The following is a 23,277-nucleotide window of genomic DNA, read 5'->3' as shown; positions in this document are numbered from 1 at the left end:
AAGGCTGGTGGGGTGGGGGCAGGAGTGGACCTTGCTAACAAAACCTTTCTTGGTGGGGAGAGCTCAGGATCTGGAGAAAAACCCCCTTCCTCCCAGTTTCCCCCTCTCCCCCCACCCAGTTTTTTGTAGGTTGGTGCTGTGGAGCCAGCCAGAGGGAGAGCTGGGGGCACAGGCAAGGGGTATTGGGTCGAGTCTTAAATCAGCCGTGGCCACCCCACATTCCAGACAAGGTCTAGTTCTCAACACAACTGTCAAGACCAATATGGGATTTATTGTTAGAAGAGAGTAGAAAAGCCACTGCCAAGTAAAAACCTGATCCCCCCCCCCAAAAAAAGCCATAGTATGCAAAGTGTCCCCTGCCCTTCCCCAACCATCCATGATGCCCATGTCCCAGGTGTGGGCCCAGAAGATCCTGTCTGACTAACAGCTCTCCTTTCCCCATTTCCGAGGCCGAAGTTGGCCACATATCAGCGCAGGGTTTGGCAACAGGGTCTGTCCATGATTGGGAAGTCAAGGAGCCCTGGTCATCCCAGCCTTGCCTTCTGGGATCACCTCCTTTCTTGGTGGCACTGAAAGCATGGAGGAGTTCGGCAGGTGCCCCCACGACTCAGGCCTTTTGAGATCCTGACCTCCCAGCTCACCCCCATCTGCCCAGCCTCCATCTCTCATTTCCCTGTCACACCCCTTCAGTCTTGGGGGCAGGAGGGCTGGCTTGAGGCAGGACCCCTCAGCTACGCCAGAAACGTCCATCCTTGGCATGACTGTTTAAGTTGTGGGGCAGGCGGGGCCCATGAGTAGCTCGTTGGGAAATGCCAGCTGGGTTGGGGAGAGCAGCAAGAGGTGAGGGGTCCCCAGGTCCTGCAAAAGCAGAAGGGTGGGAATCAGTGGTTCAAAGATACCTCTCCCATCTCCTTTCCATTTCTCAGCAGCCTTCTAGGGGCACAACCCCAAGATGTCAGCCCCATGAATATTCTGTAGGAACCTACTTTTCAGCAAGGGGCAGCTGAAGTGCCAGGGGACTCAACCTGTCTCCCTCCCGGGGTTGACCCTGTTCCCACTCCCTCCCTTGCCAGTACTGACCTGTGTTCTGGCTTGGAGGGAGTTTGACCTTGGCCAAGGGCAACGTGACCTTTCCTGGATGCCGGGTACCAGGGCTGGGGTGCCCGCAGACTGGCATCCTGTGATCCGAGGTGCTCTCTGTGGGACGGTACCCCAGAAGGTGATTCTTGGGGCGTGAGAGCTGTGTTGGTTGGGGAAAAGTGAGGTGAGTCCAAGAGTTGCTCAGAGGTTTGCTACAGGGGTTTGCCCCCGCGCCTCTGTCAGCCTGGGGGCAGAGGTATTGAGGTCTGGGTGTCTGGGAGGGGCGAGAGAGGGCCCGAGGTGCCAAGGCGCCTCCGGAGGTATCCGGCCTTGGCCCCGCCCACCAGAAGGTACCCGCCCCTTGCCCCTTGCCTCACCCCTTGCCCAGTGATCTCAAAGGACCGGGACCTCCGCTTCCTCCTCTTGGCCTCCAGGGACTCCTCCCGCCTCTTGCCCGGGCTTTTCTTCTGACCGGGGAGCCGGGGTCCAGGGCCCCCACCACGATGGCCCACAGCACGGGATGGGGCCTCTCCCGTGCTGCTGGACAGGTTGTCCTCGCTGGCGGCGTGCGGCAGCGCGGGGCTGGACGGCCGCTTGCAGGCCTGGGGGCCGGGGGGACGTGCATCGTCCGCCTCGCTCAGCGAGTGCAGGGACAGACTGCTGCGCTCTGCGGCGGGTGCCAGCAGGCGGCGCCCTTGCGTGCCCAGCACCCGCGAGCGCCGCCGGGCAGCCTTCACTGAGATGCACTTGGTGCTGGTCAGGATCTCCTTCCTCTCTGCAGAGGGGCAGGCGGAACACCCAGCCCGGCTCAAGGCCATGTCTTCCTCCAGCACCCCTCCCTCTGCTGGGGCAGAAGTGGGTAGGAGCCAGACAGGCCGGGCTTCAGTCCCAGCTCCCCCACATGCTTGCTGAGTTAGTAACTTTGGGAATTGCTCACTTTCTTTCTGTCAGCCTTACTTTCATCTATAAGCTGGGGTTGAGAAAACCAAAGCAGAGGGTTACTGTGCAGATTCAATGAGTGATGGGCTTAGCCCACGGCTCAGGGGTTCAATCTGCGTTTGCGTTTATAATTATTACTGCAGAGGGACCATGATCCCAAGTGCCACCTGTCCCTCTTCTCATTTCTGGTTGTGCCCCAGCTCTCTGTGTGTCCTTGAGCATGTGGTTAAACCTCTCTGGGCCCTGGTGGCTCTCTTTATAGAATGGAGAGCGCCCAACGCTCAGGGGCCTTCAGCAGGGCAGAGGGCCGGACAAGGCTTTGGACTGGGTGGCTGAGTGGTTGAGAAAAGGCCGGGCTGGGGCTGGCAGGATGGGCTGGGGGCACACCTGTGCGGGACAAGGGGATCTCCGCCAGGTTTTCACTGCTTTCGGGGGAAGAGTTGACACAGCTGCTCAGGCTGACCAGGCTGTCTGGAGGGGGAACCTGCGGGTTGGAAGGAGGAAGGCCTCAACACAGCGGGGACCCCACACCCCACTCAGTAGAGATGGTGGGGCCTCCGGGGCGGGAGGCAGTGACCGCTTTGGAAAGGCTTTGTCCCTACTACTGGACGTCCATCCTGGGGTGCCCCACCACCAGCAGGAGAGCCTGTGGGGCAAGTGGGTGCTCAGAGCTCACCTCTTGCGTGACCAAGCTGCTGATCTGGATGGGGGGTGGGGTGGGCACAGAGGAGCCCTTCGCCGGCCAGGCCTGGGGACTGGACTTGAACACACGGTTGGCTTCACTGAAGTTGTGAGAGAGGGGTGGAGGTGACTGTTGTCCAGGCTGGTCCTACTGCAGTCCCACCCCCAGCCCAGGAAGGGGCCATGTGCATGAAGGGAGAGGGAACCCAGGAGCCCTGACTCTAGACCTGGGCCACCTCCCCACCTTCACTTCTGCTTCATCTCCCCCACTTGGCCCTGATGTGGGCTGGCATGCCTAGACAGGGAACAACAGGTGTCAGGGACAAGAAGGACTGGCAGACATGGTCCTTGGTCTCACCTCTCTGTGCTGAGGGGAGGCAGGGTGCTGCTCTGCAGGCGCTGGCCCTCAGAGCTCAGCGTCTTCACGCTCTCTGGGTCAGAATCTGGGGTCAGCATGACTCCTGCTGGCGCGATCTTGGGCAAGGAGCTGTCCTGGTGGGGAGAGGGGGTGGACAGGGGTGGGTGTCAGAAGCCTTGGTCCAGGTCTGGGTAACAGCACAGGGTTGACGTGGGCTGTAACATGGGCTGGGAGCCCCCGAGGGCTGCGGGCTGGGTCCTGGGGGGATGAGCTGTGGTCTGCTTGGCAAGGAATCCCCAGTGGCACTGCCTGGAGATCTGGCCTCCTGGGGCAGCACTTGTTTCCTGCGAGGGCATCTGGGGCCACTTCTGATATCTTACATGGCCAACTCTGACCTTCAGACCTTGGCAAGGGGTGGGGCTGGGGGTGGAGGTGGAGGTGGGGTGAGGGAGGCCAGAGCCAGAGAAGATGGCCAGGGACTAGGACCTTACTCAGGCTTGGTAAGGCCTTGGGTGGGCTAGAGGGAAAGGAAGTCCCCTCCCTGGGGTGCTAGCCAGCCTGGTCCCATCCCCATATCAGCTACCTGCGGCCAATGCCTTGGGCATCGGCCCCTCTCAGCCAGCACCCTCAGCACATGGCACCGCCCATACCCAGGCCTGTCTGGGAGGACCCACCTGCAGGGCCCTGGAGGCCACGCGGTCCATGATGGTGGCTCGCTCCAGGCTGCCCTCCTCTAGCTCCCGCAGGTACACCTCATAGAGCTCCTCCAGGTGCCGGGGCATGGCCAGGTTGTAGTCTGGGGATGGGGGGCAGGGAGAAGGAGGGCTCAGCGTAGGCCCTCTGCATTTCCTGGCCTGCTGGGGCCCGCGGGTGGCTCGGATGCACTGGACGCTGTTCCTACCCTCGATGATCTGCCGCTGGCCCTGGATGATCTCGTCGCAGAGGCTGCGGTGCTGCTCCAGGCGGCGCACAGCCTCGCGGCGGTGGCGGAGGGCGCCGTCGCGAAGCAGCGCGTGCGACTGCATCTCCGTGTTCTCCACCTCCAGCTCGTGCACGCGGCACAGCAGGCTGAGCACCTCGCGCTGCCCCTCCGAGCCGAGGCGCCGCGGCAGCGTCTCCTCCAAACGCCGGCCCCGCGCCCGCAGCTCCCGGCAGCGCTGCTCCAGCGCCAGCTGCGGGAGGCGCCGGGTAAGCAGCAGGCAGCGGGCAAGGGGACCGCGACAGGCCTGTCGGCGCCCCCTCCAGTCCCGTCCACTTGGGGCTTCCTGGGCCAACCCTCGAAGCTGGGTCTTGGGCCTTGCAAGCAATGGCTGCTCCTAACTGCCCTCCTCCCCACCACTGTGCCCGCCTTCCTTTCTCCCTGGCCCCCACCCACAGAGGCCCGGGACCAACCTCCTGGATATCTCCCCAGCCTTGGTTGCACGATACCCTGAAGGCCCCCCTGGTTTGGTTATGCCCTAGTGCAGGATGCAAAGATCTCTTATCCGGAAAACCCTAATTATTATAATACTGGTTCCTTGGTATGTGCCAGGCATTTAATCTCCCCAACGTTCCCATTAGGGCTGCACCATAACTACCCCTATTTAAGAGATGAGCACGAGGTGCAGAGAGGTTAGGGAACCTAGCAAGGTCACACAGGATCTGTGCCTGAGCTCCCAGGTGTCGCTCCTCTCTGCCCTGTCCCCAGCCCCTGATGCCTGGCCTCTCAAGCGTTCCCTCCCTACTCGCCAGATCCCCGCCACCTTCTCCCTGCGCAGCTTCTTCTGCTCGCCCACCAGGGCCGCGATGCTCTCCCGGGCCGTGGCCACCTCGGGCGGTTCCAGGATGTCTGGCTGGTCGTCGCCTGTGTCCGAGTCCTTTTCGCTGTCGTCCTTGGTGTACGACTCCTTGCGCTGCTCCTCCCGCCACTTGAGGGCTCGGCGTGACTTTTCATGCTCCCAGCTGCCACCCCCGGGAGACACGGGATTCAGGCCATGGGGGTGGGGTGGGCCCAGTATGCAACCCCTGGGGTGGGGCGGAAGGCCCTGGGGCCGGGGTACACACCCGGCAATGGTGAGCAGGTGGCGCGAGGTGTCGATCTGGACCTCCATGGCGCGGTTCTCCAGCTCCAGCAGGTGCCTCCTCAGGTCCGTCTGCTCCCGGAAGGCCCCAGCAAGCTGCTCCCGCAGCTGTCCCATCTCGGGCTGCTCCCCCTGCCCATTGTGAAGCTGGACCTCAGCTGCCCAGCAGGTGGGGGGCCGGGGAGGACAGCAGAGGCAAGTTCAGGTCGAAGAAGTCTGGGTCCACCTGGGAACCTCTCCTCCCTTTCTTACCAAACCACCGCTCCTACGTCCTACCGAATCACCTCCTCCAGAAAATCTTCCAAGATTAGGATCTCCTCCTACACCCCACTCCTACCATCAAGCCTTCAGGCTGCAACCCAGGAGGACTCCCAGCTCCTCTGTGTGAATGCGACTGACACTAGCCTTTACAGCACCTTTGTGTCAACTATTAAAATGTGCCCCATGGATACTTCTCCTACTATGTGATGGGAACCAAAAAAGGTATGTTCAAATTCTAATCCCTGGTACCTGTGAAAGTGGCCTTATTTAGAAATAGAGTCTTTGCGGATGTCATTGAGTTAAGCTGGGCTCATACTGGGTTAGGGAGGGCCCTGATCCCATGGCTGGTGTGCAGGTAAAAAGAGAATTTGGATACACAGAGGAGGCAGCCACGGGAAGACAGGGACAGAGGTTGGAACGATGCAGCAACAAGCCAAATTGCACCGAGGCTGGCCGGGAGCCACCAGAAGCCAGGAAGAGGCAAGGAAAGATCCCTGTCTGAAACTTTCAGAGAGAGCCTGGCCCTGCCAACATCTTGATTTTGGACTTCCAGCCTCCAGAACTGTGAGAATAAGTTTCTGTTGCTTTAAGTCATGCAGTCTGTGGTTCTTTGTTAGTCACCCTGGGAGACTAAGAGGCCATGGTGTATCAAGCACGCATGTCTCCGAGGGAAGGGCAGCCCCTCCTGTGTGCAGGGCACGACCCCCAGCCCGGCACACATCCCCTCGGCCGACTCCCCGCCGCAGGTTACGATCCCATTTCACGGATGAAGCAGAGAAGGCTCCGCGCAGTTGACAGACCAGCCCCAGCCCACCCAGCCAGCCAGAGCGGGAGCCTGGGCTTGTACCCACACTGCCTGCCCGCGGGGCACCGTGAGCCCGGCTGACCGAGTCCGGCGCCCACACCTTGGCTTTGCCGGGTGTCGCCCCGCTCCAGTCGGCCCCGGGCCTGGCCCCGCCCCCCCTGCGCCTCGATCTTGCACTTGAGCCGCTGGATCTCGCCGCGCAGGTGTGCGACAATGCTGGTGTACTGGGCGAGGTGGTAGGAGACGTTGAGCAGATTCTGCTTCACCTGCAGGGGAGCACGGGCCAGGGCCAGGGGGTCGGACATGGCCGCCGAACAGTCACCAGAGACGCCCGTCCCTGGCGGCTTCCTTCCACCTTCCCTCCGCCCTGCCTCTTCCCCATCCTCCCAGGTGACTACAGTGGCCTCCCGGCTCCAGCTCCTGTTATGCCTACGTGCCTCCGCCAGACCCATTTTCCTAGGATGCTGCTTCCCCTGTTCAGCAACCTTCAGTGGCTCCCCACTGCTTAAGGGGTGCCCTAATTCACCCGTCATTGAAGGCCCAGCACCTTCTCTTCATTTTGTTTTGACTTGCTGCCCCTTCCCAAGGGTGTACTCCTTCAGCCAGGGAGCCTTCTCCCCCCACCCCTGACAGACGCCCTGCCCGGCCTGCCTCTTGCTTCCTGCCGGAACGTCCTTCCCACCCCGAGGGGCCCACTCACCCTCTCCTGGGGGACCCACCAGCCCACCCCTTTTCCCTGATTTCCTTAGCACCTGCTGATGGCATCATTACCTGCTATTAACAATATTCCTCCCAGAACAGTCAATAAACAATTGTGGGGATACGTCTCTGTCCCCCCTAAGCTCTTTGGGGGTTGGGATAATGCTTAAAGCACCTGGAACAGTGGCTGCAGGTGGCGGATGCTGGGTGCCTGTGTGCTGAGGAAGGACTGACTGCCGCCTTAGGCGTGCCCCCCCAGCCCGCCCGCCCCCTGGGCAGGAGAGACTCCCTAATGGACAGCAGGGCTGCCGGCATGTTTTCCAGGGCCGGAAACTGGGAACACCCAGTTCTAGAATCAGCGCCATCACTGGTCAGCTGGGAAGCCACTTAGCTTCCCAAAGCCTCACTTTTCTAAACTGTAAAATGGGGACAGTAATAGCACCTGCCTCGATTTGAGGCTCAAACGTGATAAGGCGCTAAATGGCTCTGAGGAGGGGCTGGGTGCGTGCAGGCCCTGCCTGGGGGTGCCTGTCAGCGCTGGGGAAGCGCAGGTGTGAGTGAGCCTTGGGGAAGAGGAAGAGGAGGGGCAGGCAGGCCGGGAGCACAGGCCCGATCCAGAGGGAGTGGGTGGGGCTGGAGGACCCAACGCAGCCCCAGGAGGCCACCCGGCGGGCAGAGCCGGCCTCACCCTGGTCCTGATGTTCTTGGCTCGGCCGGCGTAGGTGAGGGTGCTCCGGGACTCCTCGAAGGCACTGCTCGCTGGGCTGATGTGGGCGATCATCACCGTGCGGCTGTTTCCCCCCAGGGAGTCCTGGGGGGGGGGGGGCAGTCAGCCGACGGCCTCCCTGAGACCTGCCTCCTGCCGGGCCAGGAGGGCCCCCTCTGGGTTCTCCCTGTCTTTTTCTGTTCTCTCTCTGACTCGGTTTCTCCCTGTCTGCCTCTCTGTCTCTCTGTCTGTCTCTCCCTGTTCTTCCCTCTCTGTCTCCATCGGTCTCTATCGCTGACTCTTTGTCTTTCCCTGTCGCTGTCCATCTCCCTGCCTCTCTCTGTGCCTCAGTCTCCCTTTCTGTTTCCATCTGTCTGCCCCCTCTTTGTGTCTGTCCCATCTGCCCGTGTCTCTCTCTTGCATACACACAGCCCCCCACTCAAGGCCCTGGCAGCTGCGTATCACGTGGACCCCCCCTGGGTCCCAGCCTCCTTTTCTCCCCCACTCCCCACTTCCACTTTTCTCTTCAAAACTTCAAAACTTCAAAACCTGAAAGTATCCAAGGGGGTTCTCTGGGCAGTGCTGGTCGGGACCTCCTGGCCTTCTCCCTTCCCCTCCCACGTGGGAGACAGGAAAGGCGACAGGTGGGTTTAGGAACCAGAGTGGGGCACCGGCCAGTCCTCACCCCTGCGGGCCCTGCTCTGGGCAGCACCGCATGGTGGCCCGTGACCCCCCCACCCCCCCACATGGCCGCTGGCCTCCCAGCCCCTTCCCACCCCCCACCCCCCACCCCGACTGCTGAGGGCAGCGACGGCTTGGCTGCAGTGGAGGATGGGAGTACATGGGGCTCTGCACCCAGGCCATATTTGGCTGAGCCACCGTCTAATATCTTTTTTAACAAAATGGCAACCATTTTGCCATTGTTCTTTCTTCCCAGGGCTGTGGGTGCACTCATGCCAGGCAGACAGACCTCTGTCTGGGCCCTACTTACTAGCGTGAGACCTTAGAAAAGTTACTTTTTTGGAATCGAGCCCCAGTCTCCTGCATGGCAGCAGGCATTCCATTAGAAAAGTTACTTAACCCCTTTGTGCCTCGGTTTCCTTACCTGCAAATGGAACTAGGAATACCCTCAACTCATACAGCTGTAGGGAAGTGAGTGAGTGAATAGGGGTGAATCTTGGAGAGCCCAGCCAGGCCTGGGCACTCAGTAATGTCACTTTGATTGAGGGCCGATGGCAGCCCTGGACAGAGGACATGGTTCCCCCAAGCAGCAGGCTCAGAGGGACCACAAAGGTGACTGCCGTCTGAGACCTTCCTTTCTTTCCCCTCCTGCGTGCCCTTTGGTGAGGGCTGTCAGAGGAAATACAGGACCCTTAGTAAAATGCGAATTTCAGCTAAGTAACTTTTTTTTTTTTTTTTTTTAGTAATAAGTATGTCCCAGATATTGCATTGCATGGGACGTACTTTCACTAAAATACGCTTCTGTGTTCGTTTGCTAAGTGTGCAGCCCCTCCCTGGGCACCCTCTGCCCGGGCTGGGTGCGCCTGGTACCTTCAGGAGCCGGGTGAGCTTGCTGTCCCGGAAGTTGACGTACTTGTTGCCGCCCCTGTCGCTCAGCGCGTTGATGCAGTTGCCCAGGGCCAGCAGGGAGCGGTTGATGTGGGCCCCCTCCTTCATGCGCTGCCCGCGGTTCTGCGTCTAGGGGCACGGGGGGCGTGGGGCCTGCTGGAGCCGGGGACGGGCTCTCCAGCCCTCCCTCCCCCGCGGCGCTCTGGAGTGTGGCGGTGACACCGGGGGGGCCCCTCGTGCGGCCCTCCTCCTGGGGTGGCTGAGCGAGCCGGGTCCTCTGCCCCCTCCCCACACCATGACTCCCCCTGCCGGCCCCGTGGCCAGATTAGCGGGCAGTGCTGGCAACGCGATGGGCGGGAGGCCAGAGCCGGCTGGCTTTCCAAGCAGCTGGGCCAGAGCCGGGCACAGCCGGGGCAGAGCTCCGGAAGGTGTTCCAGGCTTCAGGGTAGGGAGGAAGGAGGGAAGTGTGTGTGTGTTTTGTGAGCCTGTGTGTGTGGGTGTTGGCAGGTGAGTTCCTCTCATTTGGGGGGACAGGATAACATCCGCTCTGCCCACCACTCCCCATTCCCTGCAACAGGGGTCTCTGCCCAGCCTTGCAAAACTGGGAGCAGCTTGCTCCAAAGGCCGGATGGCACACATCCCACTCCCTGACACCCCCTCCAGGAAGCCCTTGGGGCTTCACGGGAAGAGAAGGGTGTATTTCTCCAGCCCCACGCTGTTCAAACATGAATCTCTGTTAACTGTCCCAGGCCAACATGGTCCTTTCCCTTGTATCATTCCTCGTGCTGACAGTGACATGGCCCAGCCTTATGTCTCAGTTTGCAGCCAGGGCCTGTGCCTATTGGCTGCTGCTGTCCCCCAATGCCTCAGAGCCAGGCAAGTGGGGCTCAAGGGTGGGGACGAAGATGCTGCTGTGAGAAATGGGTGACAGGGACCTTCTCGCCTTGATGTGGTGGCAGGAACGGCTCCCAGGTCCAGCCCTGGCCAAGATCCCCCAGCCAGGGGTGTCTGTCTCTCCCTCATTCCGTTCCTCGCTTGGACCCATTCCTTCTTTCCTCCCCACTGGAGGAAGCCCCAATGCCCGTCCCTCCCCCTATCTACCAACAGCCTCTCGCCTGCTCCCCCAGGATGCCCTTCCCCTCCCTCCCCTCCCTCTTCTCTGCTGTTCTGGAACATTCCTCAGTCCCTGGGGACAAGCCCCCTCCCCATCCCACCCCCGCCCCAGCCATCATTCCTGATCTTCCCCAGCCCCCCCCGGGGGGGGGGGCATGTCAACGGGAGACCACCTTCCCTGGTGCCTGTCTCCCCCCCAGCCCCGGGGGGCCACATCACCTGCGAAGCGCGCTCGGAGCCTGCCAGGTCGACCATGAAGAGGCGGCCCTGGCACATCTCCTGCAGCCCCCCCGGGGCGCGGCTGCGCTGGCGCACGGCCACCTGGAGCACAGCGTGCGAGCGGGACGACGTCTGGTTGGCGGCCGTGGGCTCCTGGGTCCTCTGCCGGTTCCCCTTCAGCAGCAGCTGCATAATCTGGGTGCAGGGAGAGGTGGAGGGAGGCAACTCTCGGGGTCCCCCGGGTGTTCCACAGAGATGGGCAGGGAAGTGGGCCCCAGGGGCAGGGGGAGGCCCGGTGGGCTGAGGGGCCCGGGGAGGTCGCCCACCTCCCAGAGCTGGGGTCTCTGTGCGTCAGTGGGGACGGGGTGCTGCCGGGTCGCCCCCTCCTCCAGGGCGCCGGGCCTGGGGCCGATGTGAGGTCCCCTCGCCGTCTGTTCCACCCCCGCCGAGCAGGCAGCTCCCTCTAATGGCCCCGGCACACCAGACTTGCCTCTTTGGCGTTGACGGTGGAGACCTCGGTGATCCCAGCCACCTGGACGGCCCCTTTGGAGTCCTCCCTCAGCTCCAGGTACCCCAGGGTGGGGTTCAGTAGGTCCCGGATCATCTCGTTGTAGATCTGCTAGGGCAAGGGTGGGTGGGCAGGGGAGGGTGCCGTCATCCCTCCCCAGCGGGAAGGGGACAGCAGCTCACACTTTCTGAGCTCAGCTCAGGTGCCCCAGGCTCCTCTTGGGGAAACTCTGGCTAGGGGTAAAGGAGCCCTGCTTTTCTGTGGGGTGGGGTGGGGGCTCCAGCATCTCCATGGAGACAATAGGCAGCTTGGACTGAGGATACAGGAGACACCAAAGCCAAGGGGCCTCTTTTCAGAGAGGCTGGGGTCAGCTCCTGGGACCTGACAATGGCAGGAACTCCCTGGCCAGGTGGAGGAGCCCTTAAATGACCACCCCTCCACCTGTGCTTATAGCTAGGCAATGCTTAAGCCCCTCTTTCTCTCGCCCCACAAAGGGAGTCTTGCTCCTGAGTCAATAGCATGCTGCCGGCAGCTCTCCTTCACTGCTGGGCCTGAGCTGTCACCCAGGAGATTATCAGCTCCTGAAGGAGCCGGGGTGGCCAGCAGCCAGACGGTGTCTGGCCCACAGGCTCTTTGGCCTCTCTGGGCTCCTCTGTGGGCTCCCACGCCAGCTGGCCCATCACAGCTTGGGGGAAAGTACTCCCACTCTGGCGGGCAGGGCGAGGCCCCAGGGTCAAGTCTGTCCATGTGTGTGCATGTCCTCACCTGTCCCCATGTGCACAGGGCAGACAGGGGCTGCCCAAGGAATAGGCCCATGACAGGGGCAGGTGGGTCCAATGTTCATGGGGTTAGCTGCACTCTGTGCCCACTTTAGTGTGTGGTCCTGTGGGGAGGGCTTGGCTGTGAAACCACAGGGGCCTGTGTTTGAACCCCTGGCCCTCATTTACTGTGTGACTTTGACCCCGTTACCAAACCTCTCTGAGCCTTGGGTTTTGGCAATGTACACCTATGGGCTGTCGGGGGTGGTGAGCACCCTGGGAGACTCCCAGCGGCCTGGAGCCAGGGCGGCAGGCCTAGCCCCATCCTGGGGGTCTCCCATCCAGGCCTCAGTGGCTGGGCAGAGGGCTCACCTCCAGGTAGGACATGGACACCTCGTATTCCATGTCATCGCTGGTCTCCTCAATGGTGCAGAAGAGGTCATTGAGGGTCCGAACGTAGATGCCCGGCTCATGGTCCGTGCCCAGCATGGTGTAGGTTTTTCCGCAGCCTGGAGCAGGGCAGGGTGAGACCTCGCTGAGCAGTGGCTCCTGGCAAACCTGCTCGGTCCCCTGAGATGGGCCCGGGAGGACAGGGGGCCAGGAGGGCTGCTGCCCTTGGCCTGGAGCTCCAGGCCAGAGGCCCCTGGGTGGGGCTCAGACTCTCCATCCTCTCCGACAGAGGGGGCCTGTCCCCAAGGCAGGGCCAGCAGGTCTGCTCCTCACCTGTGGGGCCGTAGGCAAAGACGGTGGCATTATAGCCTGAGATGACACCTTCGATGAGGCTCTTGGTGGTGGCCTGGTATACCATCTCCTGCAGGGGGAGGGGCCGTCAGGGGCCTGGGCCCAGCAGACGCCTCTGTCCCTGGTGCCCGAGGCCTGAGGGAGTGGGGCGTGGGGTGGGTATCTCTGCTTTCACCCCGTGGGGAGACGCCAGCCTGAAACAGGGCCCAGTCACCCGAGACACCTCTCCTGGGTGCCATCTCCTGCCCCCAACCCCAAGGACCCGTTACATCTGCCCCTGGGGACATCTTGCAGGCGGGCAGGGTGGAGGTCCCTAGGACGGTGTCAGCTTCCCTGCAATGACGCTCCACCTGCCCCGCACTGGGTGGGCTCCAGGCGCCTTCCCTCCTGGCTGACAGGGGTCACCTTCCATGCAGGGGGACATCTGAGCACCCACCGAGTGAGTCCATGCAGGGGCTGGGGAGGGCTGGAAAGCTAAGGCAGCAGGTCCCCAGCATGTGGGGGGGGGGAGGCTCAGGGCCCCCGGAGCGGGGCAGAGGGCCGAGGGTGCATCCATGTGTCCCCAAGCCCAGGGTCTCCCTCACCTGGGTGGCAGTGAAGTCAAAGGCCACGTCAAAAAGGTAGGACTTCTCTCGGGACCGGTGCGCCCTCAGGATGTCGTCAGGGTCCTCCAAGGGGTCCATGAGAACCACCATCTGCAAAGGCCCCAGGGGAGGCGCTGGCACTCAGTTCCCAGGGGCCAGCATTCAGGAGAACAGCACATACCTGGCTCTGATGTCACCTCACTCCCTGCACCTGGGAGGGCCAGGGCAGGGTGGGGGAGTGGAAGGGGCCAGGAGCCGTGGAGCCCCACCTCCCCACTGGTTTCAGGCACTGGCCAGGTCCTGCTGGTAGACCCAGCGCCTGGCCCCACTGCCCATCAGCGGAGCGTCCAATCTGGGTTCTCAGATGCCCAAACGAGAAGCCTCCCTAACAGCTGCTCTGCGATGGGGACCCAGCCCCCGAACCCTCCTCTGATTGCAGCACCCCACCCTGCCCGGCTCTACCAGAGGGTGAGGGGCAATAGGCACCTCTAGCGTGAACTGAGCGTCCGTTTCGTGCCAGGACCTGTTGAGCCCTTCACATGCAAACCCGCTTAAGCCCCTGACCCTGCCAGCCACAAGGACAATTCTTGTGCCCACTTCAGAGAGGAGGAAATCAGGCCCTGCCGAATAACTGCCCAGAGGCAGGCCCCAGAGAGTGGAGGAGCCGGGGGTCTCCACCTGGGCACCAGCCTCAAAGCCCACAGACTTTCACCACCTCCCCACCGCTGTGGGGGGTCCGGACCTGCCTGTCCCCCTCTGCAGACCGAGGGGCACAGGGCTGCTGGCGGCTGAGTGAGAAATGTGAAGAAAGTAGGCTGGGCCTGGGGACAGCCCACTGCGGCTAGGGGGCGTGGGGTGGCCTGGTCACCACCTGCTTCCCGCAGAGGCCCCTGCAGCCTTCAGCCTGAGGTGGGACAGGACAGGGTGGGGACCCCAGAACCAGCTGGGGCTCCCCTCACATAGGGCAGGGCGGCTGTGCAGTGTGTGTGCATCGGTGCCTGTCTGTGTCTGTGTGTCTGTGCCTGCACAAGCCCCTACACCTGCCTGAGCTCAGCCCCCTCCTCATCAAGTGGGGACAACAGCACCTGTGGGCTGCAGAGACCCCCTGGGCTGGCTGGGCACACCTAAGTGCTCCAGGGTCTTTCTTAAGGGGCTGTGAAGAGGGAGGCAGGGTGACAGGAAGGGGCGACACCACCTCAGTGCAGAGCAGATCCTCGGGATTGTCCCAGCCTGGCTCCGCCTACCCAGACCCCCCTGCCCCCTGCTGAGAGGCAGCTGGCACCTGTAAATGCTGTGCTGTGATCACAGTGCCCAGAGTCCCTGGGGGTCCCCGTGCCAGACAGCCAGGGGACAGCAAGCTGCCACTGCGCTCCATGTGTAATGAGGCAGGAGGACCCTCCCCAGGGGCTGTGGGCCCCATGTGGAGTGCCAGACGGGCGCCTCCGCCAGCCCGGGATCCTCACCTGCCGCCTCCTCTCCCGGGGGTTGGGGGGAGTAAGGAGGGAGGGAGTGGGAGGCCTTCCCCAGCCCCCCTCCCAGCACAGAATAAGCGCGGCTAATCTATTTTGAGTCCTTTTACCTGAATTCATCATAATGCTCCCCAGCTGGGGAACCGAGGCGCAAAGTTGCATCACCAGGAAATGGCAGGGTCAGGATGGGAACCGGCAGTCTGGCTTCCGAGCTGGTACCCTGGCCCAGCAGACTGAACCGCCTCACTCTGCCCCCCACCCGCCCCACCTGCTCCAGTCCTGGCAGGGGGTCTTTTACGGGTGTCTCCCTCGGCTGTTCCCACACCCCACTGTGTGCTCCACCCCACTGATGTCTGGCCCTTGGCAATGAGGCACAGCGCGAGGAGGTGAGCTAAGTCCCAGCAGAGGGTGAGCTCTGAGGGGGCCGGTCAGACGGTCAGCAGGGGAGCCAGGGCCAGTGACAGTCCCGCAGAGGGCCGGGGAACAGACACGCAGGAGGGCAGCCACTCCAAACAGGCAGAGCAGGGGAGCAGGGGAGCCAGGCTGAGCAGGTGGGAGGTGCACAGGGTCCCACCAAGGCGCCTCGGGGCTGACCCCCTTGTAGCTCTGGGATTTAGGAAGCCCAGTCCTGGAAGGATGATATTTTGGGATTTCCACCAGACTTCCCTCCGCGTTCCAGGTCAGCCCTGATATCAGGGGCCCTTCCCCGATGAGCTAGAATCCTGAGCTCATATGCTCAGTGCGTCTAAACTGGCTCCAGCAAGACTCCTGGGCTTCTCAGGAGGGGGCACTCCAGGAGGGCCCCACAGAGGGAGCCTCACCCAGAAGTCTCATCCAGCCCAGACGGAGTCCACAGTGACAGCGGGAGGGAGGGCTCCAGGCGGTAGGGCTGGGGGCCTGTGCAGGGAAGGAGGGAGACCCCTCTCAGACGGCCAAAGGCTGGGGGCCCACCGTGAGCTGGGCCTGTGCAATTAGCTGGGGTGCCCACCCATCCCTAGCCTCTGCCACCTCCTCAGGCCTTTGCCCCAATGTCTTCCAAGCCTCCTCCAGGATCCAGTTTCCATCCCAGAACCCAGAGCCAGCAGCGCGAGCCCTGCTCGAGTTTCAGACAGAACTGAAGATAAAACTTGCCTCCGAGCGCCCTGCCTGGTCCCGCGGGATGTATCAGGCCCCTGATTGGCCATCCCTGCTCTCACCCCTGGGTGCTCCCGTGGACACAGGTTGGGGCCAGCGGCCTGAGGGTCAGTACCAGGGCCCCCCAGTGCTGGGAGGTGGGAGGTATGAGCTGCAAGTGCCTATGTCCCTCACCCTCTGCTCACCTCCACCCGACCCCGGGCACTGCCAAGTCCCCGCGGCATCCTGGCATTGGGCTCCTTTGATATCCTGACTTCTGAATCAGCCCTTTGTCAGCACGTCTGCCAGGATCCCCTCAAGAGGGCTTTGTGTGGGTCCCCATCTGTCTGGGGGCCCTCCCTGCCCTGCCTTCCAAGGCATCATCCCACTCCCATCCACCCTGGCAGACAAAGGAGGCTTGTGACTCTCGCAGGTGGACTGAGCGGGGGAGGGTTGGGAGGGAGCCTGGAGCTGCCATGGAGACAGGCCAGTTCAACACCTGTGCAGAGCACCTCCTGTGTCCTCCGCATTAAGCAAGGCCTTGGAGAGAGAGAGAAAAGTGAGAGGTGGTTTCTTGCCCTCTGATGCTCACAGCCTGTGGGGAATAAATTGTTTGAATAACAAGGAAGGTGTGGGCTACAGGAAGCGGGAGTGGGGGGTGGACAAGGGGTGCATAGAAGACAGGCACCTTATCCAGACTCACTGTCACGGGAGGCCTTCCCAGAAGAGATGGCGCTGGCACCGAGTCTTAAAGGATCCACAGGAGCTGGCTGAGGGATGTAAGGTGGGGAGAACATTCTAGAGAAAAGCCTGAGCCAGGCAAAGAGCAAGAAGCAGGCTGTGTGCAGTGGTCCTCAGCTCAGAATCATTGGGGGTTCTTTGTATGAAATGCAGAGTTGGGAAGAGAGCACAGGAATTGCATTTCAGGGCTTGGTGTGCTGGGTACTGGGCTCAATGCTTGACCGTATTTTCTCATTTCCTCCTGTCCACTTGCGACCAGGTACTCTTGGTATTGCTGGATGGCAGGTGAGGAATCATCGGACAGGTAAAGTAAGTTTCCCAACACCACACTGCGAAGTGCAGAGCTGGGATGGGTTTTGGCTGGTTCCAGAACCCAGGCTCCTGACCACACGGCCGTCCTCCCGGCTCTAACCTCTGGAGGGTTCCTGGGGACTCTGCTCCCGCAGAACTGCCCAGGACCTCCCGGTGCCGAGCAGGGGGCAAGGCCAAGAGGGGGAAAGGTGGGTGGCTTCATGGCAGCACATGCTCCCCTGGCCCAACTGCCCCCTCAGACCCAGGCCTCCTCTTTCGGCAGAGACCCCAGTCTGAGCCTCCTGCTCAGTCCGCCACCTCCACTCCCAACCCTGCTCTTAGTTCAATGCAGGTTTTGACCTTTCCAGGCTTCCAGGTCCGGTAAGGCAGCACGGGCCTAAGGCCACAGGGAAGGGGTCTAACCTCCAGGCTGTGTTCCCCTTAGGGCCCAGCTTCTAGGGTCCTCCCCAGTATCTCTTAGGTGTAAAATACTCCGCACAAAGCATGTCAGAAAGTTCTCTGCACTGCACGCTGCTCAGCTGCCCACACCTTCCTCTACACTGCAGCCTAAACTGGCCTCCAAACGGCCAAACCAGACCCAGGCTCCTTGACCTCAGCACTAACACTTTGGGCCGAATCATCCTGTGCACTGCAGGATGTTTAGCAGCAACCCTGGCCTCCCCAAGAGGTGCCTTAACACCCTCTCCTCTAAGCTGTGACGTTGCGGGGTGTCCCCTTAGGACAGAATCACCCCTGGTTGAGAACCGCTCACCTAGACTGTTTCTCCTGCAGCCTTCAGGGCAGGCCAGGAAGATCCCTGAGAAAGTGAATGGGTGACACACATGGGGTTCAGGTTCAACACTGCTGTGTGACCTTGAGGAAATCGCATCACTTCTCTGGGCCTTAGTGTTTATTGGCTCAAAGTCTAGGAGGACAACAGGGCCATATCCTTGAGACAAGACATCACATCGAGACCTCCCTCCTACTCAGGAGGCCCCAGCAGGGGATCCAGCTGGGAGATGGTCCCACCCTCTGAGACTTTATCCTCTGTCCAGGGAGCCAGGCCCATAATCCTTTTATTCTCAAGCGTAAAAACAAAACACAACACAACAAAAGCCTGATCTAGGTGGATATCACCTCTGTAAGGTCATTTCTGTTTCTTTGTTTTTTTTCTTAAAGAAGGAAAATCTGTTGCTGGCCTTATTTCAACTTGAAAATGTGCCATGCTATGAATTCTCAATAAAGTAGACTTTGAAAGGTGTCCCTGAGTGCTGTCACTTCCAAGCTGGATGAAGGAGGAGGGAATGGAACCTGATGAGCTCCTAAAGCCACCAAGGCACAGCTAGCTGCTTAGGACAGAGCCACCTGGCCATGGGACTCCAGGGACCCTAGGCTCAGGATGAGGACAGGGGTGACCTAGAAGATATTCTAGAGCCATGCTTCTCAAAGGGTCTGCAGAGACCTTCCTCAGGGTCCCACAGGGAGCTTGCAGAATGCAGATATCCAGGCACCACCCCAAACTAACTGGATCAGAACCTCTGTGGGTTCTGCACTCCTAACGAGCCCCTTCTCTTCCCACCCAGCCAGATGCCCCGTGTAAGAATCCCTGTCTCCTAGCAGCGTATCCTTAATAGTCAAAAGGGAGAAATAATGCAAATGCTCGTCATCTGCTGAATGGATAAACGAAATACCATATATTCTTACAATGGCATGTTATTTGGCAATAAAAAGGCATCAAGCACTAATCGATGCTGCAACAGGGCTGAACCTTAAACATGATGCTGAGTGAAAGAATCCAGTCATAAAGGACAACATATAATATGGCACTATTTATAGGAAAGGTCCAGAATAGGCAAATTGAGAGACAGAGTAAATTGGTGGTTTCCTGGGCCTGGGGCAGGGGGCAGGGGCTGGGGAAAGGAGGGGAGATGACTAAGGGGTGCAGACTTATTATGGTTATGAAATGTTCTAAAATTGATTGTGGTAATGGTTGCACAGTTCTGTGCATAGAAAAGAAGCCATGGGAATGTACACTTTAAATGGTTAGTGGTATAATATATGCATTCTATCTCTATTTTTCCCTTTGTTTTCTATCTTTTTATTATATGCATTATATTTCAATAAAGCTATTTTTAAAAATATTTTTATTGAGAAATATCCACACACGTACAGTCCAACCATATTACATAATCAGTGGCTCACAAAAGTTGTGTATTCACACAGTTGTGCGCACCACATTGGTGTGTATTCTTCACCATCTTTTTTTTTTTCTATGCTGCATGGTGGGGTCACATTTCATTCTTTTTCCATGTGTGTAGCCCATTATTGCAGCACCATCTGTTGATTCTTTTTTTATTTTGGGGGATGTGTATGGGCTGGGACCCGAGTCTCCCGCCTGGCAGGGAAGAATTCTAGCACTGAACTACCCTTGCACCCCCCCCATGATCATTTTTAGAACATTTGTATCACTCCAGAAAAAGAAATAAAAAGAAAAAAAAGGACTTCTACATCCTATACGCCTTACCCCTCCCTCTCAATGACCCACAGTATTTCAATCTACCCAGTTTTTACCCTCATATAGTTATTTTTTTTTTAATGAAGAATTCTGGGATTCTTTCCCAAGTCGCTTCCACCGTACTCAGCTCTTTGGGGCCACAGGGCTAAGGAGCATCCAGATGGTGGAACGTCCCCACCCCCAGCCCCCAGGCAGCCAGGTGAGTGACAGCTGCTGCCTCCCACAGCCCTCACTGCCTAGAGCTTAGCATCTGTCACCTTATGCTTTATTTATCTTTCACAATAGCCTCACGGTGGTACAGCCACAGCCCTCCCTTGTATGATCTCCTCTAATCTTCTCAACAGCTCTTTGGGATGGTGGAGCAGGTGCTTGTTACCCCCGTCTTCTGAGGAGGAGGAAACAGAGGTTCAGGGAGGATCTCTGGCTTGCCTGCTGCCCATGGCCAGGATGGGGCAGGACTAGGGGCGGGAAGGCTGGGCCTGCGGCTCCTGGGCCCATCTTCTTCCCAGGTATTTTATGGTCACTGTTTTGCGGGGAGCCCGCTGCCCACCAACCTTCCTCGGTGGCCCTTCTGTCTTTACTCCTTTCCCTCAATCCCTTGGCTGGTCCTGGTGGAGGGACCTTCCCCAGCCCCTCAGACAGGGCACCAGGGGCAGAACTGGGTGGCAGCTGGGTTTAAGCAGGATGCTAATTATCGGATTAAACATATTGTCAGTTGACTTAAATCCTGTCTGGCATTTAAGATAATAAACACAGTCTGGCAAGCTGGGAGGAGGGTCAGCTGCCCGCGGGGGTGCTTTGGGGAGGGTGGGGTGGGGGGAGGTGGCTCTTTGCTCCCATGCTTTCTCTCCCACCCTGGAGGACTGACCCCCACCACCTCCCCCTCTCCCCCCCCATATTTGGTGGTCATCGATGGCATTCCTGAAGGGTCTCGTTTCAGGGTCTCATCCCATCCCAAATGTTACTAAGAGACATTTAGTGAAATACCCCACCATGTTCTTCTAAGAACCCCTACGCGGAGACAGCCATTTGGGCACCATGGGACCAAGGGTTCTGACCAGCAAGTGGGAAGGGGGAGGCAGGATGGGCTTTACTGACCTCTGGGGCCTGAAACTGCCTCCTACCCCAGCCTCCTACCCCAGACCTCCTGATTAGTAGGGTTTGGCCCCTGCTCATGTCTCTAGCCTCATCTCAGGCCTCTCTCCCCTGCTGGAGCCACACTGGCCTTTTCTCTGTTACCCAATGACATCATAATCCCTCTCACCGCAGGGCCTTTGCACATGCAAGCCCAATCCTGGTCACAACTGCTCCCTTCACACATGACCCTAATCACCTTATCTCTACCCCTTACCTTTCAGCTCAAGCATCATTTCTTAAGATGCCTTCCCTGACCTTTCCCAATCTCCAAAACTAGGCCAAGTCCCCCTCTCACTCTTGCAGCACTGCTCACTTCTTCCAAGCCAAACACATTTGTCTGGGGTCAATTCTTTGAGGATTATCTATCTCCTTGCACTTGACTGCAAGGCATCCTGGGCAGGAGGGGGTCTTTTCTATTCCTCTAGTTTCCCAGGTCCTGGCACTGTCCCCAGGTCTTGTGGGTCCTCGAGAAATGCTTATTGCCTCCTGTGTGACAAGGGTGGGGCTTGTCCTGACCATTGCATCAAATCCATGAGGACCCAGAGAGCATCGGAAGCCTCTGCAAAGGCGAGCACTGGGGGAGGGGAAGCTTTGCTCTGGCTCTTGTCAGAGCCATCAGCAGACCCATTAAGCTGGGGACGTCACGTCACGGGCACATGGAAGGCGACTGATTATTTTAGGGCTGGACTGAGGTGCCCAGCACCCACCCAGGCTACGGAAGCTCCCAGACCTCCTTGAATCAATCTGGGAGGCCTTCCCGGGAGAAAGGGCCCTGCTTCCTGGCCGAAGCCTGCAATGGCACAGCTGGAGAGAGGACGGTGCCGCAAGCCGTGGGGGCCCTTTCTGTTCCCCCTGGGTGAGCTGTGACACCTGAGCAGACCCCTGCCTGCTGCAGCCCCACATACCTGCTCATCCACTTTGTGGGCAATGAGGGTGGCTCCTTCCTCCAGCTCCGCCACGCTCATGGGCCTGACCCGGAGAGCCACCTGGAGGGAAGGGCAGACCCGGTGTTAGCAGGAGGGGCTGTGCCAGCCGCAGAGAGGGGACGAGAGGGCCTCAGGGCTGCTCCCTGGGACTGGGTTCTCTCTCCAGCCACCCCAAGGCCTCCTTCATCTTAAAGAAGACTCAGTGATTCAACGCCATGGCCAGGACCAGAGGACAACAGGGCCCCAGGGTGCCTGGTTGCACCTGAGTCTGTGAATCTCCCCAGAGGCCTGGACAGCAGGGAGAACCCCGAGGAGTGAACTGTCTGCTCCTCCCGCCCTCCTCAGCTGCATGCCCAAATTAAACACCCACAGCTCCCCTGGGCTTTGTAACTTGGCGCCCTGGGCCCTGGAACTTAGCTGTCTGTGTGCTTGTGAGTGCCGTGCTGCCACAGGAGGGGCAGGGGCGGCGGGCAGGGGTGTGGGCCGGGCACTTAGCGTGGAGTTTCCCTTGTCACCCTAACGATCTGTCATCTCCCATTCTATTTCCAGGAGGGTGTCACCGACAGCCTCCTCTCTCTACTCTCCAGCCAGGAGAGAAGGAGGTTTTTCATCCTGGGCATGGGTCTCCCCAAGAGGACGTGTGTGTGTGCTGTGTGTGTGTGTTCTTTTGCTGACCAAGGAGAAATACCAGCTGGGCAGGGGGTTTCACTTAAGGTGGTCCTCACCCAGAGTGACAGCGCTTTGCTGTCGGAGGGGTGGACACTGCCTGACAGATCATCTGGACCTCTGCCAAAATCCTCCGGTTGGACGGGAGGACCCCTCGCCCTTGTCCCTGCCCCCGGAACATGCCACCCCCACCAAGGCAACCATTAAATGGATGCATTCTTTGCTGCAAGATGGAATGTTCCAGAGCCAGACTGGGAGGCTGTGGCACAGGCCCCTCTAGAGAGAGAGGCACTCGCCCTGGCAGGGGGGTGTCCCTGGGATGACATCCCCCTCCAGTTACATCCCCACCCACCTGTGGGAGATAGCCGACCCCCTGGCAGCTCTCAAAGTTAGGGGCTGGAGAGGGGCTGGGACAGGGAGGCACTGTCCCCTGAAAGCCTGTGGTCATCCACTCCCACAAGCACTCACTCAGCCGCTGATAATCAAGAGCCTCAGTCTCCACCTGACCCCAATGAGGGGCTGCCTTTCTGAAATTTTCACCACTTCTCTGAAATTTTGAGAGTCCCACTTGGACAGCATCTGGCCACCCTCAACACCATGCACGGGCTTCCCCTCCACCCCCGGGATACTGTTCTCTGCCCCACCTGGGGTGTCCAACTGCCATCAAGGGTGGGGACCTGGAATCCCCACCCTTCTCCTGGGGGCCGGCAGGTCGAGCTGACCCTGCCCCTGGCTTTTCCGGATCTGAGAAGAGACTTGTCCCAGAGATTGTCTGCACAGGGTGGGGTCCCCTGGTGGGGGGTGGGATTGAAGTTGGGGTAACTTTCCAGGTCTCAGAAGGATGGGCAAGGCGCCTTCTTGACACCCACCCTGGGGACTTAGGGAAAGTTGCTCTGGACTCTCCCTGCCTGCCCCCAGCACCCCCCGCAGCGTTCCCTGAGTGGGGTGAGGGTGAGGGGTCAGCACCTCTCTGCGCCAGGCTGACTGAGGTTCCCAGGCCACGGAGCCGGGAGAAAGAGGAGGTCGCAAGGGGTCTCACCATGAGTTGCTGGTCCGTGGGGCCCCCGCAGTCCTTCATGCTTGCGGCGGGTGGAGGGGCTCAGGCGGCGACACCAGGCATGGCCCGGCCGCACCCCCACCGCCGCCGGGTCCCGCCGCAGCCCCGCGGTGCCCGCTGCTACCTGACAACCAGAAACCAACAACGCGCTCGCGGCCGACGGCGCTGACCCGGGAGGCGGGGCGGGAGGAGGACCCCGGCGGCCTCCCCGCCCCCTGGCCCCAGCCCCGGCCCCGCCCGGCGCTGCGACGGGTCCCGGCTGCCTCCTCCGGGAAGTCGCC

General features: G+C 60.1%; 1 protein-coding gene and 1 long non-coding RNA gene across 2 annotated transcripts; both read right to left on the bottom strand.

Moving 5' to 3' along the window:
- Nucleotides 1-264: 264 nt before the first annotated feature.
- Nucleotides 265-23,088, bottom strand: KIF19 (kinesin family member 19). The gene is made up of 20 exons (XM_077163725.1): nucleotides 22,979-23,088; nucleotides 21,253-21,333; nucleotides 13,082-13,192; nucleotides 12,480-12,567; nucleotides 12,129-12,265; nucleotides 10,981-11,106; nucleotides 10,491-10,685; nucleotides 9,141-9,287; nucleotides 7,572-7,694; nucleotides 6,285-6,450; nucleotides 5,102-5,276; nucleotides 4,801-4,999; nucleotides 3,960-4,230; nucleotides 3,733-3,854; nucleotides 3,059-3,192; nucleotides 2,696-2,801; nucleotides 2,407-2,503; nucleotides 1,458-1,855; nucleotides 1,081-1,240; nucleotides 265-858 (listed from the first exon to the last, which is right to left on the bottom strand). The coding sequence occupies exons 1-20, from the start codon at nucleotides 23,015-23,017 to the stop codon at nucleotides 728-730; spliced, it is 3,006 nt and encodes a 1,001-aa protein (XP_077019840.1). The 5' UTR covers nucleotides 23,018-23,088; the 3' UTR covers nucleotides 265-727.
- Nucleotides 19,469-20,890, bottom strand: LOC143687098 (uncharacterized). Its single transcript, XR_013177419.1, has 3 exons — nucleotides 20,309-20,890; nucleotides 19,765-19,897; nucleotides 19,469-19,595 (listed from the first exon to the last, which is right to left on the bottom strand). It is a non-coding gene; the product is annotated as an uncharacterized LOC143687098 (long non-coding RNA).
- Nucleotides 23,089-23,277: the final 189 nt, after the last annotated feature.

Source organism: Tamandua tetradactyla, chromosome 6, assembly GCF_023851605.1.
Source record: "Tamandua tetradactyla isolate mTamTet1 chromosome 6, mTamTet1.pri, whole genome shotgun sequence".
Lineage (NCBI taxonomy): Eukaryota > Metazoa > Chordata > Mammalia > Pilosa > Myrmecophagidae > Tamandua > Tamandua tetradactyla.
Note: the sequence above shows the minus strand (reverse complement) of the source record. Positions and strands in the feature narration are given on the sequence as shown.